The 19,370-nt window shown below is 43.2% G+C and overlaps 1 protein-coding gene and 1 long non-coding RNA gene across 2 annotated transcripts; both read left to right on the top strand.

The window, feature by feature from the left end:
- The first annotated feature begins 654 nt into the window (after nt 1-654).
- On the top strand, nt 655-6,721 carry LOC121570032 (sorcin). The gene is made up of 8 exons (XM_041881479.2): nt 655-806; nt 1,617-1,727; nt 1,869-1,938; nt 2,082-2,125; nt 2,440-2,587; nt 5,860-5,973; nt 6,076-6,134; nt 6,269-6,721. Exons 1-8 carry the CDS (start codon nt 759-761, stop codon nt 6,293-6,295), a joined length of 621 nt encoding a protein of 206 aa, XP_041737413.2. The 5' UTR covers nt 655-758; the 3' UTR covers nt 6,296-6,721.
- A 10,696-nt stretch (nt 6,722-17,417) lies between these two features.
- Nucleotides 17,418-19,162, top strand: LOC121570661. Its single transcript, XR_006001499.2, has 2 exons — nt 17,418-17,978; nt 18,438-19,162. It is a non-coding gene; the product is annotated as an uncharacterized LOC121570661 (long non-coding RNA).
- Nucleotides 19,163-19,370: the final 208 nt, after the last annotated feature.

The raw sequence follows: 19,370 nt of genomic DNA, 5'->3' as shown, positions 1-19,370 counted from the left end.
GACAAGTGTAATGATGTAATGATGACTCTTGGTGGTCTTACTGTATTACAATACAACACAAATTCAATACAACATTATTAGCCTTTGGGACAGTTAATGCTGTGCAGTAGCATTAGGAACATGTGCACACTCACGCATATACACAAAATACAATACACGATGGCTGGCCTGGTGAAAATAATGTTGTTTAGCACAATAGTAAGACACAGTAACAATTGAGACAATTCACAATTTGGCATCATATTCACTTGTGTACAAATTATTTTAAAAGTCGGCACTATGCAAATCTATTACTGTAAGTACTACTATCTATTTTATTACTTTGAGAAATGCAGTCAGCGTTGCATTTATCTTCGTTGACAATTTTTATTATCACATGATTGGCAGGCATCCGGTCACATGTTAATGCAAGGCCAATCAGGGAATAGTGCGCTGACCTCGGGTTTTAGAGATGATCAACGTCAATGAAACAGAACACTGGAATGGTGCCTGGAATATACCATTTACTTCCTCGAGTGTTAATTTCATTTGAACAAAACATACTCTGGTAAACGTTTATACTTTGACTTTTGTTCAACTACATCCACTATTTTACTCCAAATAAAGGTTCCCAAAGACAACAGCCTAAAACTCAAATTAATCCCTCCCATTGCTTATTGTAAAGCAGGACATATCCGACACTCCCCTTGTGTAAATCAGGGAAAGGAGATTATTTATTGCCAGTTGCTATCACAGTGTTATTCTTTTAATTCATAGAAATGAGTTATCCGGGATATGGTGCTCCCGCAGGCGGATGCCCTGGAGGGGTAAGATCTTACAGACACGTTTCTTCTACACAAATATGAAGATAAATGGGTGTGGGTAGGAACGTTTAGTTGTCCGGAAGTAGAACTGCAAATGGGCATAATATCCTACATAATATAACAGCGTATATTGCACAGTGTTTTCCGAATACAGTAGACTATTTGTTGTATCTAATACAATTTGTAGGCCTCCCTGCCAATGAATTGCTGCCGTGGGCAAGCCGTAGTAGGCATTTTATGCTTGATGCACTTTCGCCTCTGCTCCGGGAGACGAAGAAACTTGATGCCCTTGCTCGATACAACAAAGACTCTCTTACAATGTAAAAATCTGAGTTGATCAAAAGGTTACATGAAGGGCAAATGTTACAATGTTATCTCTACTATGTTGGATTATAGGGCCTACACTTTGTATAATCAGTTCAGTAGCGTATAAATCGATGGAAATACTGGTTTTGGATTGACTCATCTCACCCAACCCTGGGAATGGTCAGGTTCACATAAAAGCTGGGACCCGCTGTCTTGTTGTTGCTGGCCGAAGTACAGTTTGACACCTACTGATTGCAATAAACAATCTATATGAAATCATTCTCAGCCCCTTGACCTCTGCAGAGCAAGTTGGCAATGCACTGATTTGAGACATGATTGTCTGTTGTCTATAGGCAATTGGTTAGGTGGGTCATTGGGATGTTCACTTGCATGGCACCTGACCTATGTTGTCACTAACTGTTTCATAGTAACCTTATGGTGTTTACTGCTCTCTCTCTCTCTCTAAATCATTGTCTGTCTCTCTCTAAATCATTGTCTGTCTCACAGTATGGAGGTGCCCCTGCTGGTGGCCACCCTCCTGGTGGCCCTGGTTTTGGAGGATACCCTGGTCAGCAGCAAGACCCTCTCTATGGATTTTTTGCTGCTGTTGCAGGCCAGGTAATAAGGCTTATAGTTTAACATATTAAGCTATCTGCTAATCTCAACACAGTCAAAACAGCATACTGTAGTCTAAAAATGTAAAGCATTGTTTCGGTCTCAATATGTATTTTTTTCCCCTCCATCTTTTGACATTGGAAGGATGGGCACATATCAGCAGAAGAGCTCCAGCAATGCCTCACACAGGCTAACTTCTCTGGTGGCTACAAACGTAAGAGTTAACACCATGTACAAGACCGAAGGGAACCACTAATTCCCAGCCATTTTTCAATGCAGTATTTTGTTTAATTCTATTCTTTACACTATATGGAGCGCTGACTGTGGTTTGATTAACTGTTATCTTATCTCTGACAGCTTTTAACCTGGAGACCTGCAGACTGATGATCAACATGCTGGATGTATCCTTGACTAACCAGTCAGTACAGACACACAGGTTTTTAAAATACTATGGTCACACTAGCTACCAGTACAATAATATGAGGTGGAATATGCATAAGTGACAGTGTTTTGTGCGCTGAGAGTTTGCAGAAAGTCCTCTCACATTGTGTTCCATGGATTTCACAGCAATGTCTTGAATTGGAAAAAAAAAAAACTAGATAAATCAATTGAAATTATTCCGAAAACCTTTAGCCGTCTATATTCATGTTTGAGGTTTGAGGTAAGGTTGCGAGGTCACTGCTGTTCCTGTTCCTTGACTGAAGCAACCCCTCAGAGAGACATGTCCTGTACTATGGGCTTCAATGAGTTCAAGGAGCTGTGGACAGTGCTCAACGGCTGGAAGCAGCACTTCATGTCCATTGACCGTGACCAGAGTGGGACCGTGGACCCCCAGGAGATGCACCAGGCAGTCACTTCTATGGGTACGTACAAGCACAAAGGGTGTATTTGTTTATACAGTGGGCTCCAAAATTACTGGCACCCCTGACTGGCAATGCACAAACAATACTTAAAAAAATATAAACATACAGAAATACTGTACTATATTAATGTTCCAATGGAACCCACCAAAATCATTTATTGATTTAATTAAAAATCAATGTCCTCCAAATCAAGGTTTCACAATTAATGGCACCCTTAAAGATTATTGTAAATAACATCTACCAAAATTAAACCAGGAATTAAATTCCACTTATTTAAGTTTATCTAAGCCTTAAGGAACTATATTGAGCCATTACATCACTTCCTGTTTCACTAGGGTATAAAAAAGAGGTAACACGCATGCAATATCCCTTTGTCATCCAACACCATGAAGAAAAGAAAATGAACTGGCAGTTCAAAAGAGACAGATGGTCGTAGACCTTCATAAATCTGGTAATGGCTACAAGAACATCCACAAACAATTTAATATACCACTGAGCACTGTCAGGGCAATTATTAAAAAAATTAAAAGATATGGAACCGTTGAAAACCTAACGGGCAGAGGATGTAAATGCATTTTGCCCCCCAGGATAGGGAGGAGGATGGTGAGAGAAGCAACAAAATCCCCAAGAATCACTGTGAAAGAATTGCAGGCCTTGGTGGCGTCTTGGGGTCACCAGGTTTCACAAAGCACCATCAGACGCCACCTCCACAACCACAGGCTCTTTGGAAGGGTTGCCAGAAGAAAGCCCTTTCTGACCCCAAGACACAGACGCAAGCGCTTGGAGTTTGCCAAACGTCATTTAAATTATGACTGGAAGAAGGTGCTCTGGTCAGATGAGACCAAAATCGAACGTTTTGGTCAGAAACAGCATCGGCATGTTTGGCGTCGAAACAGAGATGCATACAAGGAGAGGCACCTCATACCCACGGTGAAATATGATGGTGGGGCTGTTTTAATTCCAGAGGTCCAGGAGCACTGGTTAAGACTGATGGCATAATGAATTCCACCAAGTATCAGGCAATTTTGGCTGACAATCTGGATGCCTCTGCCAGAAGGCTGGGACTTAGCCGTAGGTGGACCTTCCAACAAGACAATGACCCAAAACATACCTCAAGATCCACACAAAATGGTTCTGTGACCACAAAATCAATGTTCTGCCATGGCCATCTCAGTCGCTGGACTTCAATCCAATCGAAAATCTGTGGGCTGAGTTGAAGAGGGCAGTTGATAAGCACAAACCCAAGAATGTGAAGGATCTTGAATGGATCTGCATAGAGGAATGGTCCAAAATCCCTCCAAATGTGTTCCTTAACTTTGTCAAACATTACAGGAAAAGACTCCATGCTGTTACCCTTGCCAGAGGTGGTTGCACTAAGTACTAAATGAGGAGTGGCAATAATTATGAAACCTTGATTTTGGTGACATTTATTTTGGTATTTTGGTTGGTTCCATTGAAACATTAATAAAGTACAGTATTTCTCACATGTTGGTACAGTGGGGAGAACAAGTATTTGATACACTGCCGATTTTGCAGGTTTTCCTACTTACAAAGCATGTAGAGGTCTGTCATTTTTATCATAGGTACACTGAGAGACGGAATCCAGATTTTTTTTCTCCAGAAAATCACATTTGTATGATTTTAAAGTAATTCATTTGCATTTTATTGCATGACATAAGTATTTGATACATCAGAAAAGCAGAACTTAATATTTGGTACAGAAACCTTTGTTTGCAATTAGAGATCATACGTTTCCTGTAGGTCTTGACCAGGTTTGCACACACTGCAGCAGGGATTTTGGCCCACTCCTCCATACAGACCTTCTCCAGATCCTTCAGGTTTCGGGGCTGTCGCTGGGCAATACGGACTTTCAGCTCCCTCCAAAGATTTTCTATTGGGTTCAGGTCTGGAGACTAGCTAGGCCCTCCAGGACCTTGAGATGCTTCTTACGGAGCCACTCCTTAGTTGCCCTGGCTGTGTGTTTCGGGTCGTTGTCATGCTGGAAGACCCAGCCACGACCCATCTTCAATGCTCTTACTGAGGGAAGGAGGTTGTTGGCCAAGATCTCGCGATACATGGCCCCATCCATCCTCCCCTCAATACGGTGCAGTCGTCCTGTCCCCTTTGTAGAAAAGCATCCCCAAAAAATGATGTTTCCACCTCCATGCTTCACAGTTGGGATGGTGTTCTTGTGGTTGTACTCATCCTTCTTCTTCCTCCAAACACGGCGAGTGGAGTTTAGACCAAAAAGCTATATTTTTGTCTCATCAGACCACATGACCTTCTCCCATTCCTCCTCTGGATCATCCAGATGGTCATTGGCAAACTTCAGACGAGCCTGGACATGCGCTGGCTTGAGCAGGGGGACCTTGCGTGCGCTGCAGGATTTTAATCCATGACGGCGTAGTGTGTTACTAATGGTTTTCTTTGAGACTGTGGTCCCAGCTCTCTTCAGGTCATTGACCAGGTCCTGCCGTGTAGTTCTGGGCTGATCCCTCACCTTCCTCATGATCATTGATGCCCCACGAGGTGAGATCTTGCATGGAGCCCCAGACTGAGGGTGATTGACCGTCATCTTGAACTTCTTCCATTTTCTAATAATTGCGCCAACAGTTGTTGCCTTCTCACCAAGCTGCTTGCCTATTGTCCTGTAGCCCATCCCAGCCTTGTGCAGGTCTACAATGTTATCCCTGATGTCCTTACACAGCTCTCTGGTCTTGGCCATTGTGGAGAGGTTGGAGTCTGTTTGATTGAGTGTGTGGACAGGTGTCTTTTATACAGGTAACGAGTTCAAACAGGTGCAGTTAATACAGGTAATGAGTGGAGAACAGGAGGGCTTCTTAAAGAAAAACTAACAGGTCTGTGAGAGCCGGAATTCTTACTGGTTGGTAGGTGATCAAATACTTATGTCATGCAATAAAATGCAAATTAATTACTTAAAAATCATACAATGTGATTTTCTGGATTTTTGTTTTAGATTCCGTCTCTCACAGTTGAAGTGTACCTATGATAAAAATGACAGACCTCTACATGCTTTGTAAGTAGGAAAACCTGCAAAATCGGCAGTGTATCAAATACTTGTTCTCCCCACTGTATTTTGAGTTTATCTCTAATATTATATTGTTTATTTTTTTAAGTATTGTTTGTGCATTGCCAATCAGGGGTGCCAGTAATTTTGGAGCCCACTGTATGTGTGTACACAATAAGTGATGATCAAAAGAGTCAATATGAGAGAGAAATGTTAATTCGACATGTATGTTTGTGTGTTACAGGCTACAGGCTGAGCCCACAAGCCATGAACGGCATCATCAAGAGATTCAGTTCTCAGGGGAAGATCACCTTTGATGACTACGTAGCTTGTTGTGTAAAACTCAGAGCCCTGACTGGTGAGTGGACAGTTTTAATCCGTTTGTCCATTATCAGTATGACCGTTGTATGTGTTGTTTTTTTATCATTGTTTGACCATTATCTCTGTATGTTTGCTACAGATTTGTTCCGGAAGCGGGACCAAGCTGGACAGGGAATGGCCACATTTCCATACGATGATGTAAGTCTTTTTTTTTTTCATATCCTCTTCCTTGTTGTATGCACTGTAAATCTCCCTGGTTTAAATGTAAAGTATTATAATCTCTGTCTTTCTCTCTCTCTCGCTCTCGCTCTCACTCTCTTTCTCACTCTCAGTTCATCCTGTGCACGATGTGCACATGAAGAGACAGAGCAGATGTTTTTTTTGACTCATCCCATAATCTGAAAAATTTAGCATGTTAATTCTTTCCTGACATGTATTTTTGATACTCACAAATCACTTTGTTTTTATTGCTTTTATACAAACATGACTAAAACCTAATTGTCACATTCCACATTAATGGTTTTGAAATAGGAAGTTACTATAAAATCGTAACATTACCATAGGAAACTGGAATATTAGCAAACTATAACCACTAGGTGTGCCTATAAACCCATGTCACCTCTGTATGTTATGTCACTGTTGAAAGTCTTTACTATTCATCATGCTAATCAAGATATCCCAAAGAGTGCCTGGTGCTGTGCAAAATTAACTATAGCTGGGAGAAATCTTCTCTGTATGTGAAAGAGAGTAATAAACGCGCCCATATATGTGTGGAATACACCTCCGATGATTGGTTGTTTTCTTATTAGGTCTTGGGGACAGTTCAGGAAAATGTAGTGAGTATTATCAGCATTTCACGCTGTAGGTCCACATACACTCTCCATGGGAAAACCAGAGTAATAGAACAAGGTATGAATCAAGAAAATTATTGATTTCACTTCTGTGTGATTTTATGGTTTAATAAAGGCGAACTGCACACAAGTTTCAATAACAACATCACTCACTTCTGACCACGCACTCATCACTCTTTTCCACTTGGAGAGAGACTGAGGAGGCTATGACCTGAGCAGGTATAACCTCCACTCAGTGGTGGAAAAAGTACCCAATTGTCATACTTGAGTAAAAGTAAAGATACCTTAATAGAAAATGACTCAAGTAAAAGTGAAAGTCACCCAGTAAAATACTACTTGAGTAAAAGTTTTAAAGTATTTGGTTTTAAATAAACTTAAGTATAAAAAATGCATGTAATTATGAAAATATACTTAAGTATTAAGACATTTCAAATTCCTATTAAGCAAACCAGACTGCATCATTTTTTAAATTTACGGATAGCCAGGGGCACGTGCCAACATTCAGACATCATTTACAAACGAAGCATGTGTTTAGTTAGTCCGCCAGATCAGAGTTACGTAAAGTACAGATACCCCAAAAAACGACTTAAGAAGTACTTTCAAGTTTCCTGAAGGTCCAGTCCGCCCACTCCTCACATCCAAAGTGGACTGGGTCCTCGAGTCCTCTATTGAGCTAGATGTAAAGACCATTTTTGTTAAGTTCTGGACGGGGAGAATTCCGGACCATGATGTAGAGCTTTTCCTAAACCGGTACTGCGAAATTCTACAGCCTCTCTTTAAGCCACTAGACAAGTTCGGGATCTGGTACGGCGTCAAAAGGTACAAAGTACGTCTGAGGAAAATCAACGGATTTCAAGTACAGATTCCTAACTCAACTGCAATGGGTCCCTACAATGGGAAAGCCAGTTATAAAGGTCAGACCCATCGCTGCTACATCTGTCAGAGTCTGGACCATCAGGTCAGAGATTGTCATAATGTTAAATGTTGGAAATGCGCTGGCCTGGGCCACAAAGCAAAAGACTGTACTGAAGAAGCCATGTGCAGCTGTGTGGAGGTGAAGGTCACACCTTCTTCCAATGTCCAGTGTCCTACGCGGGCATGGTAAGAAGAGGTCCAGCCTCTAATCCATGGCCTGATGAGGAGGGAGAAAGAGAAAGTGAGCCCGCAGCATCTGACCCAGCATCCTAGACCATCAGTGAGACTACAACTCGCGCTGTGGCAGTGTGTGCTGTCACTTCTGCTTCTCCAGGAGCTGTGACAGAGAGCGAGCCCAGGAGAGAGAGAGTCGAGACGGCATAACACGAAAGAAATGGAACTAGTAAGGTCGACCACCAGAGCCCTGAAGCAGACGTCACCCACCAGTCCTCCAACTCCATCCCGAGTGACGGTGAGGAAGAATGTGACAGCAGCGAGGCCAAAACTGAACATGAGAGAGATGAAGACCACACCTATGAAAGTGCAGCGAATACACCGACGACCCCGCAGTTCAACAGCAAAGAAGAGGTGAGCCACAGTCCCTATCCCTGCCCCTCTTCCCCTCCATCCCTACCTCCCAATGATGGCCTGATTACCAGCACTCCCATCATCACAGAATGTCTGAAAATACTTTATTTATTACAAACTACGGACAATGTCAATATTAAAATAAGAGAGATATAACCCCTGAGAGACTATACATGTTTGACGCTTTTTATTAAGTCAGTAATTACTATGGTTAAAAAATTATCAAATAGATTTTGGCAACTTAATGTGAAATGTCGAGAAAACAAAGATATGAAAAATTAATTGAAGTTTGAAATACAGTACCAGTTAAAAGTTTGGACACCTACTCATTCAAGGGTTTTTCTTTATTTTTGCTATTTTCTATATTGTAGAATAATAGTGAAGAAATCAAAACTATGAAATAACACATATGGAATCATGTAGTAACCAAAAAAGTGTTAAACAAATCAAAATATATTTTAGATTTTAGATTCTTCCAAGTAGCCACCCTTTGCCTTGATGACAGCTTTGCACACTCTTAGCATTCTCTCAACCAGCTTCATGAGGAATGATTTTTCAACAGTCTTGAAGGAGTTCCCACAAATGCTGAGCCCTTGTTGGCTGCTTTTCCTTCACTCTGCGGTCCAACTCATCCCAAACCATCTCAATTGGGTTGAGATTGGGTGATTGTGGAGGCCAGGTCATCTGATGCAGCACTCCATCACTCTTCTTGGTCAAATAGCCCTTACACAGGGTTTGGGGTCATTGTCCTGTTGAAAAACAAATGATAGTCCCACTAAGCGCAAACCAGATGGGATGGTGTATCACTGCAGAATGCTATAGTAGCCATGCTGGTTAAGTGTGTCTTGAATTCTAAATAAATCAGACAGTGTCACCAGCAAAGTACCCCCACACCATCACACCTTCTCCTCCATGCTTCACGGTGGGAACCACACATGTGGAGATCATCCATTCACCTACTCTGCGTCTCACAAAGACACGGCGGTTGGAACCAAAAATCTCAAATTTGGACTCATCAGACCAAAGGACAGATTTCCACCAGTCTAATGTCCATTGCTTGTGTTTCTTGGCCCAAGCAAGTCTCTTCTTCTTATTGGTGTGTCCTTTAGAAGGCCTGATTAATGCAGTCTCCTCTGAACAGTTGATGTTGAGATGTGTCTGTTACTTGAACTCTGTGAAGCATTTATTTGGGCTGGAATCTGAGGTGCAGTTTACTCTAATGAGCTTATCCTCTGCAGCAGAGGTAACTCTGGGTCTTCCTTTCCTGTGGCGGTCCTCATGAGAGCCAGTTTCATCATAGCGCTTAATGCTTTTTGCAACTGCACTTGAAGAAACTTTCAAAGTTCTTGACATTTTCCGGATTGACTGACCTTCATGTCTTAAAGTAATGATGGACTGTCGTTTTCTCTTTGCATATTTGAGCTATTCTTGCCATAATATGGACTTGGTCTTTTACCGAATAGGGCTATCTTTTGTATACCACCCCCTACCTTGTCACAACACAACTGATTGGCTCAAACACATTAAGAAGGAAATAAATTCCACAAATTAACTTTTAAGAAGGACACCTGTTAATTGAAATGCATTCCAGGTGACTACCTCATGAAGCTGGTTGAGAGAATGCCAAGATTGTGCAAAGCTGTCATCAAGGCAAAGGGTGGCTACTTTGAAGAATCTCAAATATTTACATTTACATTTACGTCATTTACCAGACGCTCTTATCCAGAGCGACTCACAAATTGGTGCATTCACCTCATAGCCAGTGGGATAACCACTTTACAACAATTTTTTTGGGGGTGGGATAAGGGGGGGAAGAAGGATTACTTTATCCTATCCCAGGTATTCCTTAAAGAGGTGGTGTTTGAAGTGTCTCCGGAAGGTGGTGAGTGACTCCGCTGTCCTGGCGTCGTGAGGGAGCTTGTTCCACCATTGGGGTGCCAGAGCAGCGAACAGTTTTGACTGGGCTGAGCGGGAACTGTGCTTCCGCAGAGGTAGGGGGGCCAGCAGGCCAGAGTTGGATGAACGTAATGCCCTCGTTTGGGTGTAGGGACTGATCAGAGCCTGAAGGTACGGAGGTGACGTTCCCCTCACAGCTCCGTAGGCAAGCGCCATGGTCTTGTAGCAGATGCGAGCTTCAACTGGAAGCCAGTGGAGTGTGCGGAGGAGCGGGGTGACGTGAGAGAACTTGGGAAGGTTGAACACCAGACGGGCTGCGGCATTCTGGATGAGTTGTAGGGGTTTAATGGCACAGGCAGGGAGCCCAGCCAACAGCGAGTTGCAGTAATCCAGACGGGGAGATGACAAGTGCCTGGATTAGGACCTGTGCCGCTTCCTGTGTAAGGCAGGGTCGTACTCTCCGAATGTTGTAGAGCATGAACCTACAGGATCGGGTCACCGCCTTGATGTTAGCGGAGAACGACAGGGTGTTGTCCAGGGTCACGCCAAGGCTCTTCGCACTCTGGGAGGAGGACACAACGGAGTTGTCAACCGTGATGGCGAGATCATGGAACGGGCAGTCCTTCCCCGGGAGGAAGAGCAGCTCCGTCTTGCCGAGGTTCAGCTTGAGGTGGTGATCCGTCATCCACACTGATATGTCTGCCAGACATGCAGAGATGCGATTCGCCACCTCTGGTTATCAGAAGGGTGAAAGGAGAAGATTAGTTGTGTGTCATCTGCGTAGCAATGATAGGAGAGGCCATGTGAGGATATGACAGAGCCAAGTGACTTGGTGTATAGCGAGAATAGGAGAGGGCCTAGAACTGAGCCCTGTGGCGAGAGCACGTGGTGCGGAGACAGATTCTCTCCACACCACTTGGGGTAAGGGGGGGTAGAAGGATTACTTTATCCTATCCCAGGTATTCCTTAAAGAGGTGGTGTTTCAAGTGTCTCCGGAAGGTGGTGAGTGACTCCGCTGTCCTGGCGTCGTGAGGGAGTTTGTTCCACCATTGGGGTGCCAGAGCAGCGAACAGTTTTGACTGGGCTGAGCGGGAACTGTGCTTCCGCAGAGGTAGGGGGGCCAGCAGGCCAGAGTTGGATGAACGCAATGCCCTCGTTTGGGTGTAGGGACTGATCAGAGCCTGAAGGTACGGAGGTGACGTTCCCCTCACAGCTCCGTAGGCAAGCGCCATGGTCTTGTAGCAGATGCGAGCTTCAACTGGAAGCCAGTGGAGTGTGAAGAGGAGCGGGGTGACGTGAGAGAACTTGGGAAGGTTGAACACCAGACGGGCTGCGGCATTCTGGATGAGTTGTAGGGGTTTAATGGCACAGGCAGGGAGCCCAGCCAACAGTGAGTTGCAGTAATCCAGACGGGAGATGACAAGTGCCTGGATTAGGACCTGTGCCGCTTCCTGTGTAAGGCAGGGTCGTACTCTTCCGAATGTTGTAGAGCATGAACCTACAGGATCGGGTCACCGCCTTGATGTTAGCGGAGAACGACAGGGTGTTGTCCAGGGTCACGCCAAGGCTCTTCGCACTCTGGGAGGAGGACACAACGGAGTTGTCAATCGTGATGGCGAGATCATGGAACGGGCAGTCCTTCCCCGGGAGGAAGAGCAGCTCCGTCTTGCCGAGGTTCAGCTTGAGGTGGTGATCCGTCATCCACACTGATATGTCTGCCAGACATGCAGAGATGCAATTCGCCACCTCTGGTTATCAGAAGGGTGAAAGGAGAAGATTAGTTGTGTGTCGTCTGCGTAGCAATGATAGGAGAGGCCATGTGAGGATATGACAGAGCCAAGTGACTTGGTGTATAGCGAGAATAGGAGAGGGCCTAGAACTGAGCCCTGTGGCAAGAGCACGTGGTGCGGAGACAGATTCTCGCCACGCCACTTGGTAGGAGCGACCGGTCAGGTAGGACACAATCCAAGAGTGAGCCGCGCCGGAGATGCCCAACTCGGAGAGGGTGGAGAGGAGGATCTGATGGTTCACAGTATCAAAGGCAGCAGACAGGTCTCTTTGTTGATATTTGTTTAACACCTTTTTGGTAACTACATGATTCCATATGTGTTATTTCATAGTTTTGATGTCTTCACTATTATTCTACAATGTAGAAAATAGTAAAAATAAAGAAAAACCCTGGAATGAGTAGGTGTGTCCAAACCTTTGTCTGGTACTGTATGTGAACTGAAAATATTAACGAAAACTGACAGTGACATGTGGGAAGTTACGAAGTCCAGGAACATGTGCAAATATTTTGATAAAGCAGAAAATAATAGATAGGCCTATATGGAAATATTTAAATTAAACTGAGCAAAAATATAAACGCAACATGCAACAATTTACAGTTCATATAAGGAAATTAGTCAATTGAAATAAATTCATTAGGTCTAATCTATGGATTTCACATGACTGGGAATACAATATGCATCTGTTGGTCACAGATACCTTTAAAAAAAATGGAGGGGCGGGGATCAGAACCTGTCAGTATCTGGTGTGCAGCGCGACACATCTCCTTCATATACAGTTGATTGTGGCCTGTGGAATGTTGTCCCACTCCTCTTCAATGGCTGTGCGAAGTCGCTGGATATTGGCGAGAACTGGAACATGCTGTCGTACTCGTCGATCCAGAGCATCCCAAACATGCTCAATGGCTGACATGTCTGGTGAGTATGCAGACCATGGACATTTTTTTGACATTTTCAGCTTCCAGGGATTGTGTACAGATCCTTGCGACATGGGGCTGTGCATTATGCCAAAACACGACAATGGACCTCAGGATCTTATCACGGTATCTCTGTGCATTCAAATTGCCATCGATAAAATGCAATTGTGTTCATTGCCCGTAGCTTATGCCTGCCTGTACCATATCCCTACCGCTACCAAGGGGGACACTGTTCACAACGTTGACATCAGCAAACCGCTCGCCCACACAACGCCATGCACATGGTCTACGGTTGTGAGGCCGGTTGAATGTACTTCTCTAAAACTATGTTGGAGGCGGCTTATGGTAGATAAATTAACATCATATTCTCTGGCAAAAGCTCTGGTGGACATTCCTGCAGTCAGAATGCCAATTGCACACTCCCTCAAAACTTGAGACATCTGTGGCATTATGTTGTGTGACAAAACTGCACGTTAGTGGCCTTTTATTGTCCCCAGCACAATGTGTACCTGTGTAATGATCATGCCGCTTAATCAGCCTCTTGATTTATTTTGGTACTGTCCATATGTACAGTGGGGAAAAAAGTATTTAGTCAGCCACCAATTGTGCAAGTTCTCCCACTTAAAAAGATGAGAGTGGCCTGTAATTTTCATCATAGGTACACGTCAACTATGACAGACAAAATGAGGGAAAAAAATCCAGAAAATCACATTGTAGGATTTTTAATGAATTTATTTGCAAATTATGGTGGAAAATAAGTATTTGGTCAATAACAAAAGTTTCTCAATACTTTGTTATATACCCTTTTGGCAATGACACAGGTCAAACGTTTTCTGTAAGTCTTCACAAGGTTTTCACACACTGTTGCTGGTATTTTGGTCCATTCCTCCATGCAGATCTCCTTTTAGAGCAGTGATGTTTTGGTGCTGTCGCTGGGCAACACAGACTTTCAACTCCCTCCAAAGATTTTCTATGGGGTTGAGATCTGGAGACCTTGAAATGCTTCTTACGAAGCCACTCCTTCGTTGCCCGGGCGGTGTGTTTGGGATCATTGTCATGCTGAAAGACCCAGCCACGTTTCATCTTCAATGCCCTTGCTGATGGAAGGAGGTTTTCACTCAAAATCTCACGATACATGGCCCCATTCATACTTTCCTTTACACGGATCAGTCGTCCTGGTCCCTGTGCAGAAAAACAGCCCCAAAGCATGATGTTTCCACCCCCATGCTTCACAGTAGGTATGGTGTTCTTTGGATGCAACTCAGCATTCTTGGTCCTCCAAACACGACGAGTTGAGTTTTTACCAAAAAGTTCTATTTTGGTTTCATCTGACCATATGACATTCTCCCAATCCTCTTCTGGATCATCCAAATGCACTCTAGCAAACTTCAGACGGGCCTGGACATGTACAGGTTTAAGCAGGGGGACACGTCTGGCACTGCAGGATTTGAGTCCCTGGCGGTGTAGTGTGTTACTGATGGTAGGCTTTGTTACTTTGGTCCCAGCTCTCTGCAGGTCATTCACTAGGTCCCCCGTGTGGTTCTGGGATTTTTGCTCACCGTTCTTGTGATCATTTTGACCCACGGGGTGAGATCTTGTGTGGAGCCCCAGATCGAGGGAGATTATCAGTGGTCTTGTATGTCTTCCATTTCCTAATAATTGCTCCCACAGTTGATTTCTTCAAACCAAGCTGCTTACCTATTGCAGATTCAGTCTTCCCAGCCTGGTGCAGGTTTACAATTTTGTTTCTGGTGTCCTTTGACAGCTCTTTGGTCTTGGCCATAGTGGAGTTTGGAGTGTGACTGTTTGAGGTTGTGGACAGGTGTCTTTTATACTGATAACAAGTTCAAACAGGTGCCATTAATACAGGTAACGAGTGGAGGACAGAGGAGCATCTTAAAGAAGAAGTTACAGGTCTGTGAGAGCCAGAAATCTTGCTTGTTTGTAGGTGACCAAATATTTATTTTCCACCATAATTTGCAAATAAATTCATTAAAAATCCTACAATGTGATTTTCTGGAATTTTTTTCTCTCAATTTGTTTGTCATAGTTGACGTGTACATATGATGAAAATTACAGGCCTCTCTCATCTTTTTAAGTGGGAGAACTTGCACAATTGGTGGCTGACTAAATACTTTTTTTCCCCACTGTAGCTAGTTTTTGGTCACAGGTCCATGAATGGCTGAAGAATTGCAACATTTACCTAGAGCTAACTCTGTAGATAGCACAAATATATGACAAATAGAAATCCAATATGGATGGTGTTAAGAGATGTTGTAACCAACATCTTGACAAAAGTCCATTTTTGTATGGACTTCACTTTGTGCACGGGGGCATTGTCATGCTGAAATGGGAAAGGGCCTTCCCCAAACTGTTGCCACAAAGTGGGAAGCACAAAATAATCTAGAATGTCTTAATGCTGTAGCATTAAGATTTCCCTTCACTGGAACTAAGGGGCCTAGCCCGAACCATGAAAAACAGCCCCAGACCATTATTCCTCCTCCACCAAACTTTACAGTTGGTACTATGCATTGGGGCAGGTAGCGTTCTCCTGGCATCTGCCAAACCCAGATTCATCCGTCAGACTGCCAGATGGTGAAGCGTGATTCATCACTCCAGAGAACGTGTTTCCACTGCTCCAGAGTCCAATGGCAGAGAGCTTTTCACCACTCCAGCCGATGCTTGGCATTGCGCATGGTGATCTTAGGATTGTGTGTGGCTGCTTGGCCATGGAAAACCATTTCATGAAGCTCCCGACAAACAGTTATTGTGGTGACGTTGCTTCCAAAGGCAGTTTGGAACTTGGTAGTGAGTGTTGCAACCAAGGACAGACCATTTTTACGAGCTATGCGCTTCAGCACTTGGCGGTCCCGTTCTGTGAGCTTGTATGACCTACCACTTCGCGGCTGAGCTGTTGTTGCTCCTAGACGTTTTCACTTACAGTTGACCGGGGCAGCTCTAGCAGGGCAGACATTTTACAAACTGACTTGTTGGAAAGGTGGCATCCTATGACGGTGCCACGTTGAAAGTCACTGAGCTCTTCAGTAAAGCCATTCTACTGCCAATGTTTGTCTATGGAGATTGCATGGCTGTGTGCTCGATTTTATACACCTGTCAGCAATTGGTGTGGCTGAAATAGCCGAATCCACTAATTTGAAGGAGTGTCCACATACTTTTGCATATATAGTGTATCAACCTTACAGATTCAGTACCAGGCTCCAACCAGCACACCACTACACTGCATTGTTATTTAAACAACTATGATCATGGCAGGCAAAGGTTAGGAAAATGTGTTTCAGTTTCTTTTGCCTGCTCATAGTTGGTCAAAGTCACATGATGCACACCAGATGATAAATTATATTTTTTTAAAGGGTAAAGTGCCCCTTTAAACATAAATATATTTTTTTTATTTCACCTTTATTTAACCAGGTAAATCAGTTGAGAACAAGTTCTCATTTACAACTGCGACCTGGCCAAGATAAAGCAAAGCAGTGCGAAAAAAACAACAACACAGAGTTACATATGGGGTAAAACAAAACAAAGTCAAAAATACAACAGAAATACATATATATACAGTGTGTGCAAATGTAGCAAGTTATGGAGGTAAGGCAATAAATAGGCTATAGTGCAAAATAATTACAATTAGTATTAACACTGGAATGATAGATGTGCAAGAGATGATGTGCAAATAGAGATACTGGGGTACAAATGAGCAAAATAAATAACAATATAGGGATGAGGTAGTTGGGCGGGCTAATTTCAGATGGGCTGTGTACAGGTGCAGTGATCGGTAAGGTGCTCTGACAACTGATGCTTAAAGTTAGTGAGGGAGATAAGTGTCTCCAGCTTCAGAGATTTTTGCAATTTGTTCCAGTCATTGGCAGCAGAGAACTGGAAGGAATGGCGGCCAAAGGAGGTGTTGGCTTTGGGGATGACCAGTGAGATATACCTGCTGGAGCGCAGACTACGGGTGGGTGTTGCTATGGTGACCAATGAGCTAAGATAAGGCGGGGATTTGCCTAGCAGTGATTTGTAGATGGCCTGGAGCCAGTGGGTTTGGCGACGAATATGTAGTGAGGACCAGCCAACAAGAGCGTACAGGTCACAGTGGTGGGTAGTATATGGGGCTTTGGAGACAAAACGGATGGCACTGTGATAGACTACATCCAATTTGCTGAGTAGAGTGTTGGAGGCTATTTTGTAAATGACATCGCCGAAGTCAAGGATCGGTAGGATAGTCAGTTTTACGAGGGCATGTTTGGCAGCATGAGTGAAGGAGGCTTTGTTGCGAAATAGGAAACCGATTCTAGATTTAACTTTGGATTGGAGATTCTTAATGTGAGTCTGGAAGGAGAGTTTACAGTCTAACCAGACACCTAGATATTTGTAGTTGTCCACATACTCTAGGTCAGACCCGTCCAGAGTAGTGATTCTAGTCGGGTGGGCGGGTGCAAGCAGCGTTCGGTTGAAGAGCATGCATTTAGTTTTACTAGTGTTTAAGAGCAGTTGGAGGCTACTGAAGGAGTGTTGTATGGCATTGAAGCTCGTTTGGAGGTTTGTTAACACAGTGTCCAATGAAGGGCCTCTGAAATAGTCAATATCAAAATGTTTGGCAAGGAAAGAAAGGAAACCTCCATCAGTTTTGCCTAATAAAATAAAGGTAAACAACCTTGAATAATAATTATTGCTGATTGGTGAAAATGAGGTATTTTGTTGTTTCCTCTTCAGTTTGGGGTGAGCAGTGGTCACCCTGAGGGCCCCTGCCAGCCAATTACCATGCCATTGTGCCAGGGTATCTCCTACAACCTGACGACCATGCCAAACCTGCTGGGACACAAAAAACAGGCGGAGGCAGCCGTTCAAGATGGCTCAATTGGAGTCTGTAGTCAAATTGACTTGTTCTGTGGATATCCGCTTCTTTCTGTGTTCTGTTTATGCTCCCCAGTGTGTGGAAGGGGAGGTGCAGCGCCCTTGCAGATCCCTTTGTGAGAGAGCCAAACTGGGGTGTGACAGTGTGTTGAATACGTTTGGGATGTCCTGGCCTGATGATCTGAGCTGTGAATCCTTTCAGAGGAGTCATGCGTGAGAGTAGGTACCGACACTGTAGTCATTTTTAACCCTTATTCAAGTCACCACTTTTAATAAATCAATAGTTTCTCCAAGTTGTATATTTCAGTAATACCTTGGAAAAAGTATATGGGCCAGTAGTGACTGCAACAATGATTTGGCTTTCATTATTTTGCTACAGACCCAGCAGGGTGCATGCTAGCGGTATCGTCACCTTACACAAAAAAGGTTACAAACGCTAATTTCAGTACTGTCTGAGATGTGTAAAAAAAAAATGACAGTAATCCCGTGGTGTGTTTTAAAATATTTGTTTCTGAAGACTGAGGAGTAATTATTTAAATGTAGCAAGTGAATGATACCCATAATGTATTTAATGAGGAATGTATGAAGAGAAGTGGGAGTAGGTGGATAGGTGGCAAGTGGAGAATGGAGAATACTACCGTTATCCTATCAAATGCTTGTGTGTTTTGGTCTCCACAGCAACTCACGGCTGAGAAACTCCTGGTCAGGCTGAATGAACTTGGTCACTCTGTTCGGGACCAATGTTAGTTGTGGTTTCTTGAATTTAAAGCATTATATATGATGTATGTGTGTATTTCATTTATACATGTATGTTCTTGTATACTTCAATTGTAGCACTAAGTCTTCAAACTGCCCACATATTGTTGGCTCTAGAAGATGTATCCTTCACCTGTTTCTGTTTTGAGTTCACTTTTATATGAGTTTATTTATTCATTTTTCTTCCCCCAAAACCTTTTTTTTTGTCCAGTCACGAGCAAGAGTTCCATTGACCTGAAATGCAATGCAACGCAGTAACCTGTTTTGGACCAAAAAACAACATTCTGCTTCTTTTTAGTACATGCCTGTCAAAAATGGTTGTCATAGTGCTGTACTATTTGTGACTGATGTCCACCTCAATATGATGTCTGTTTGAATATTTTTATGTACATTCTCTTGCCATATTTTTTATAACACATGTACACACTTATTTTTTGGGACTCAGCATTCTATTGTGTTTGCAGTCATACAGTAAGACTAGAGACTTCATTCTCCATATCATTCTTTTTTCTTCAACTTTTATCTCATGTTTCCTTTTCTTTCTTTTGTCTGTATACTGTCATTCAGCTTTTAGCTGTGAATTTGTACAAGACAGCCTAACTAATAGTAATAAAACCTTTATAAATATATGCCCTGGCGGATATTCATACGTGTGTGTGTAAAATTCTGAATCACCTATAGAGGCCCAATTATAATACGATTTTGCCAACCTATCCTCTCATCTCTTCTAAAACAGTAAACAGGAGCTACTATCCTCCATCATACCACTTCACCAGTATAATGTATCCAGTTGTTTCCCTGTTGATAGAGAGTAGCATTTTTTAAATAATTCAGACCACCTTCCTCAATAGACTT

The sequence above is a fragment of the Coregonus clupeaformis genome, unplaced genomic scaffold, assembly GCF_020615455.1.
Source record: "Coregonus clupeaformis isolate EN_2021a unplaced genomic scaffold, ASM2061545v1 scaf0954, whole genome shotgun sequence".
NCBI lineage: Eukaryota > Metazoa > Chordata > Actinopteri > Salmoniformes > Salmonidae > Coregonus > Coregonus clupeaformis.
This window is presented reverse-complemented; position numbering and strand designations above follow the sequence as displayed.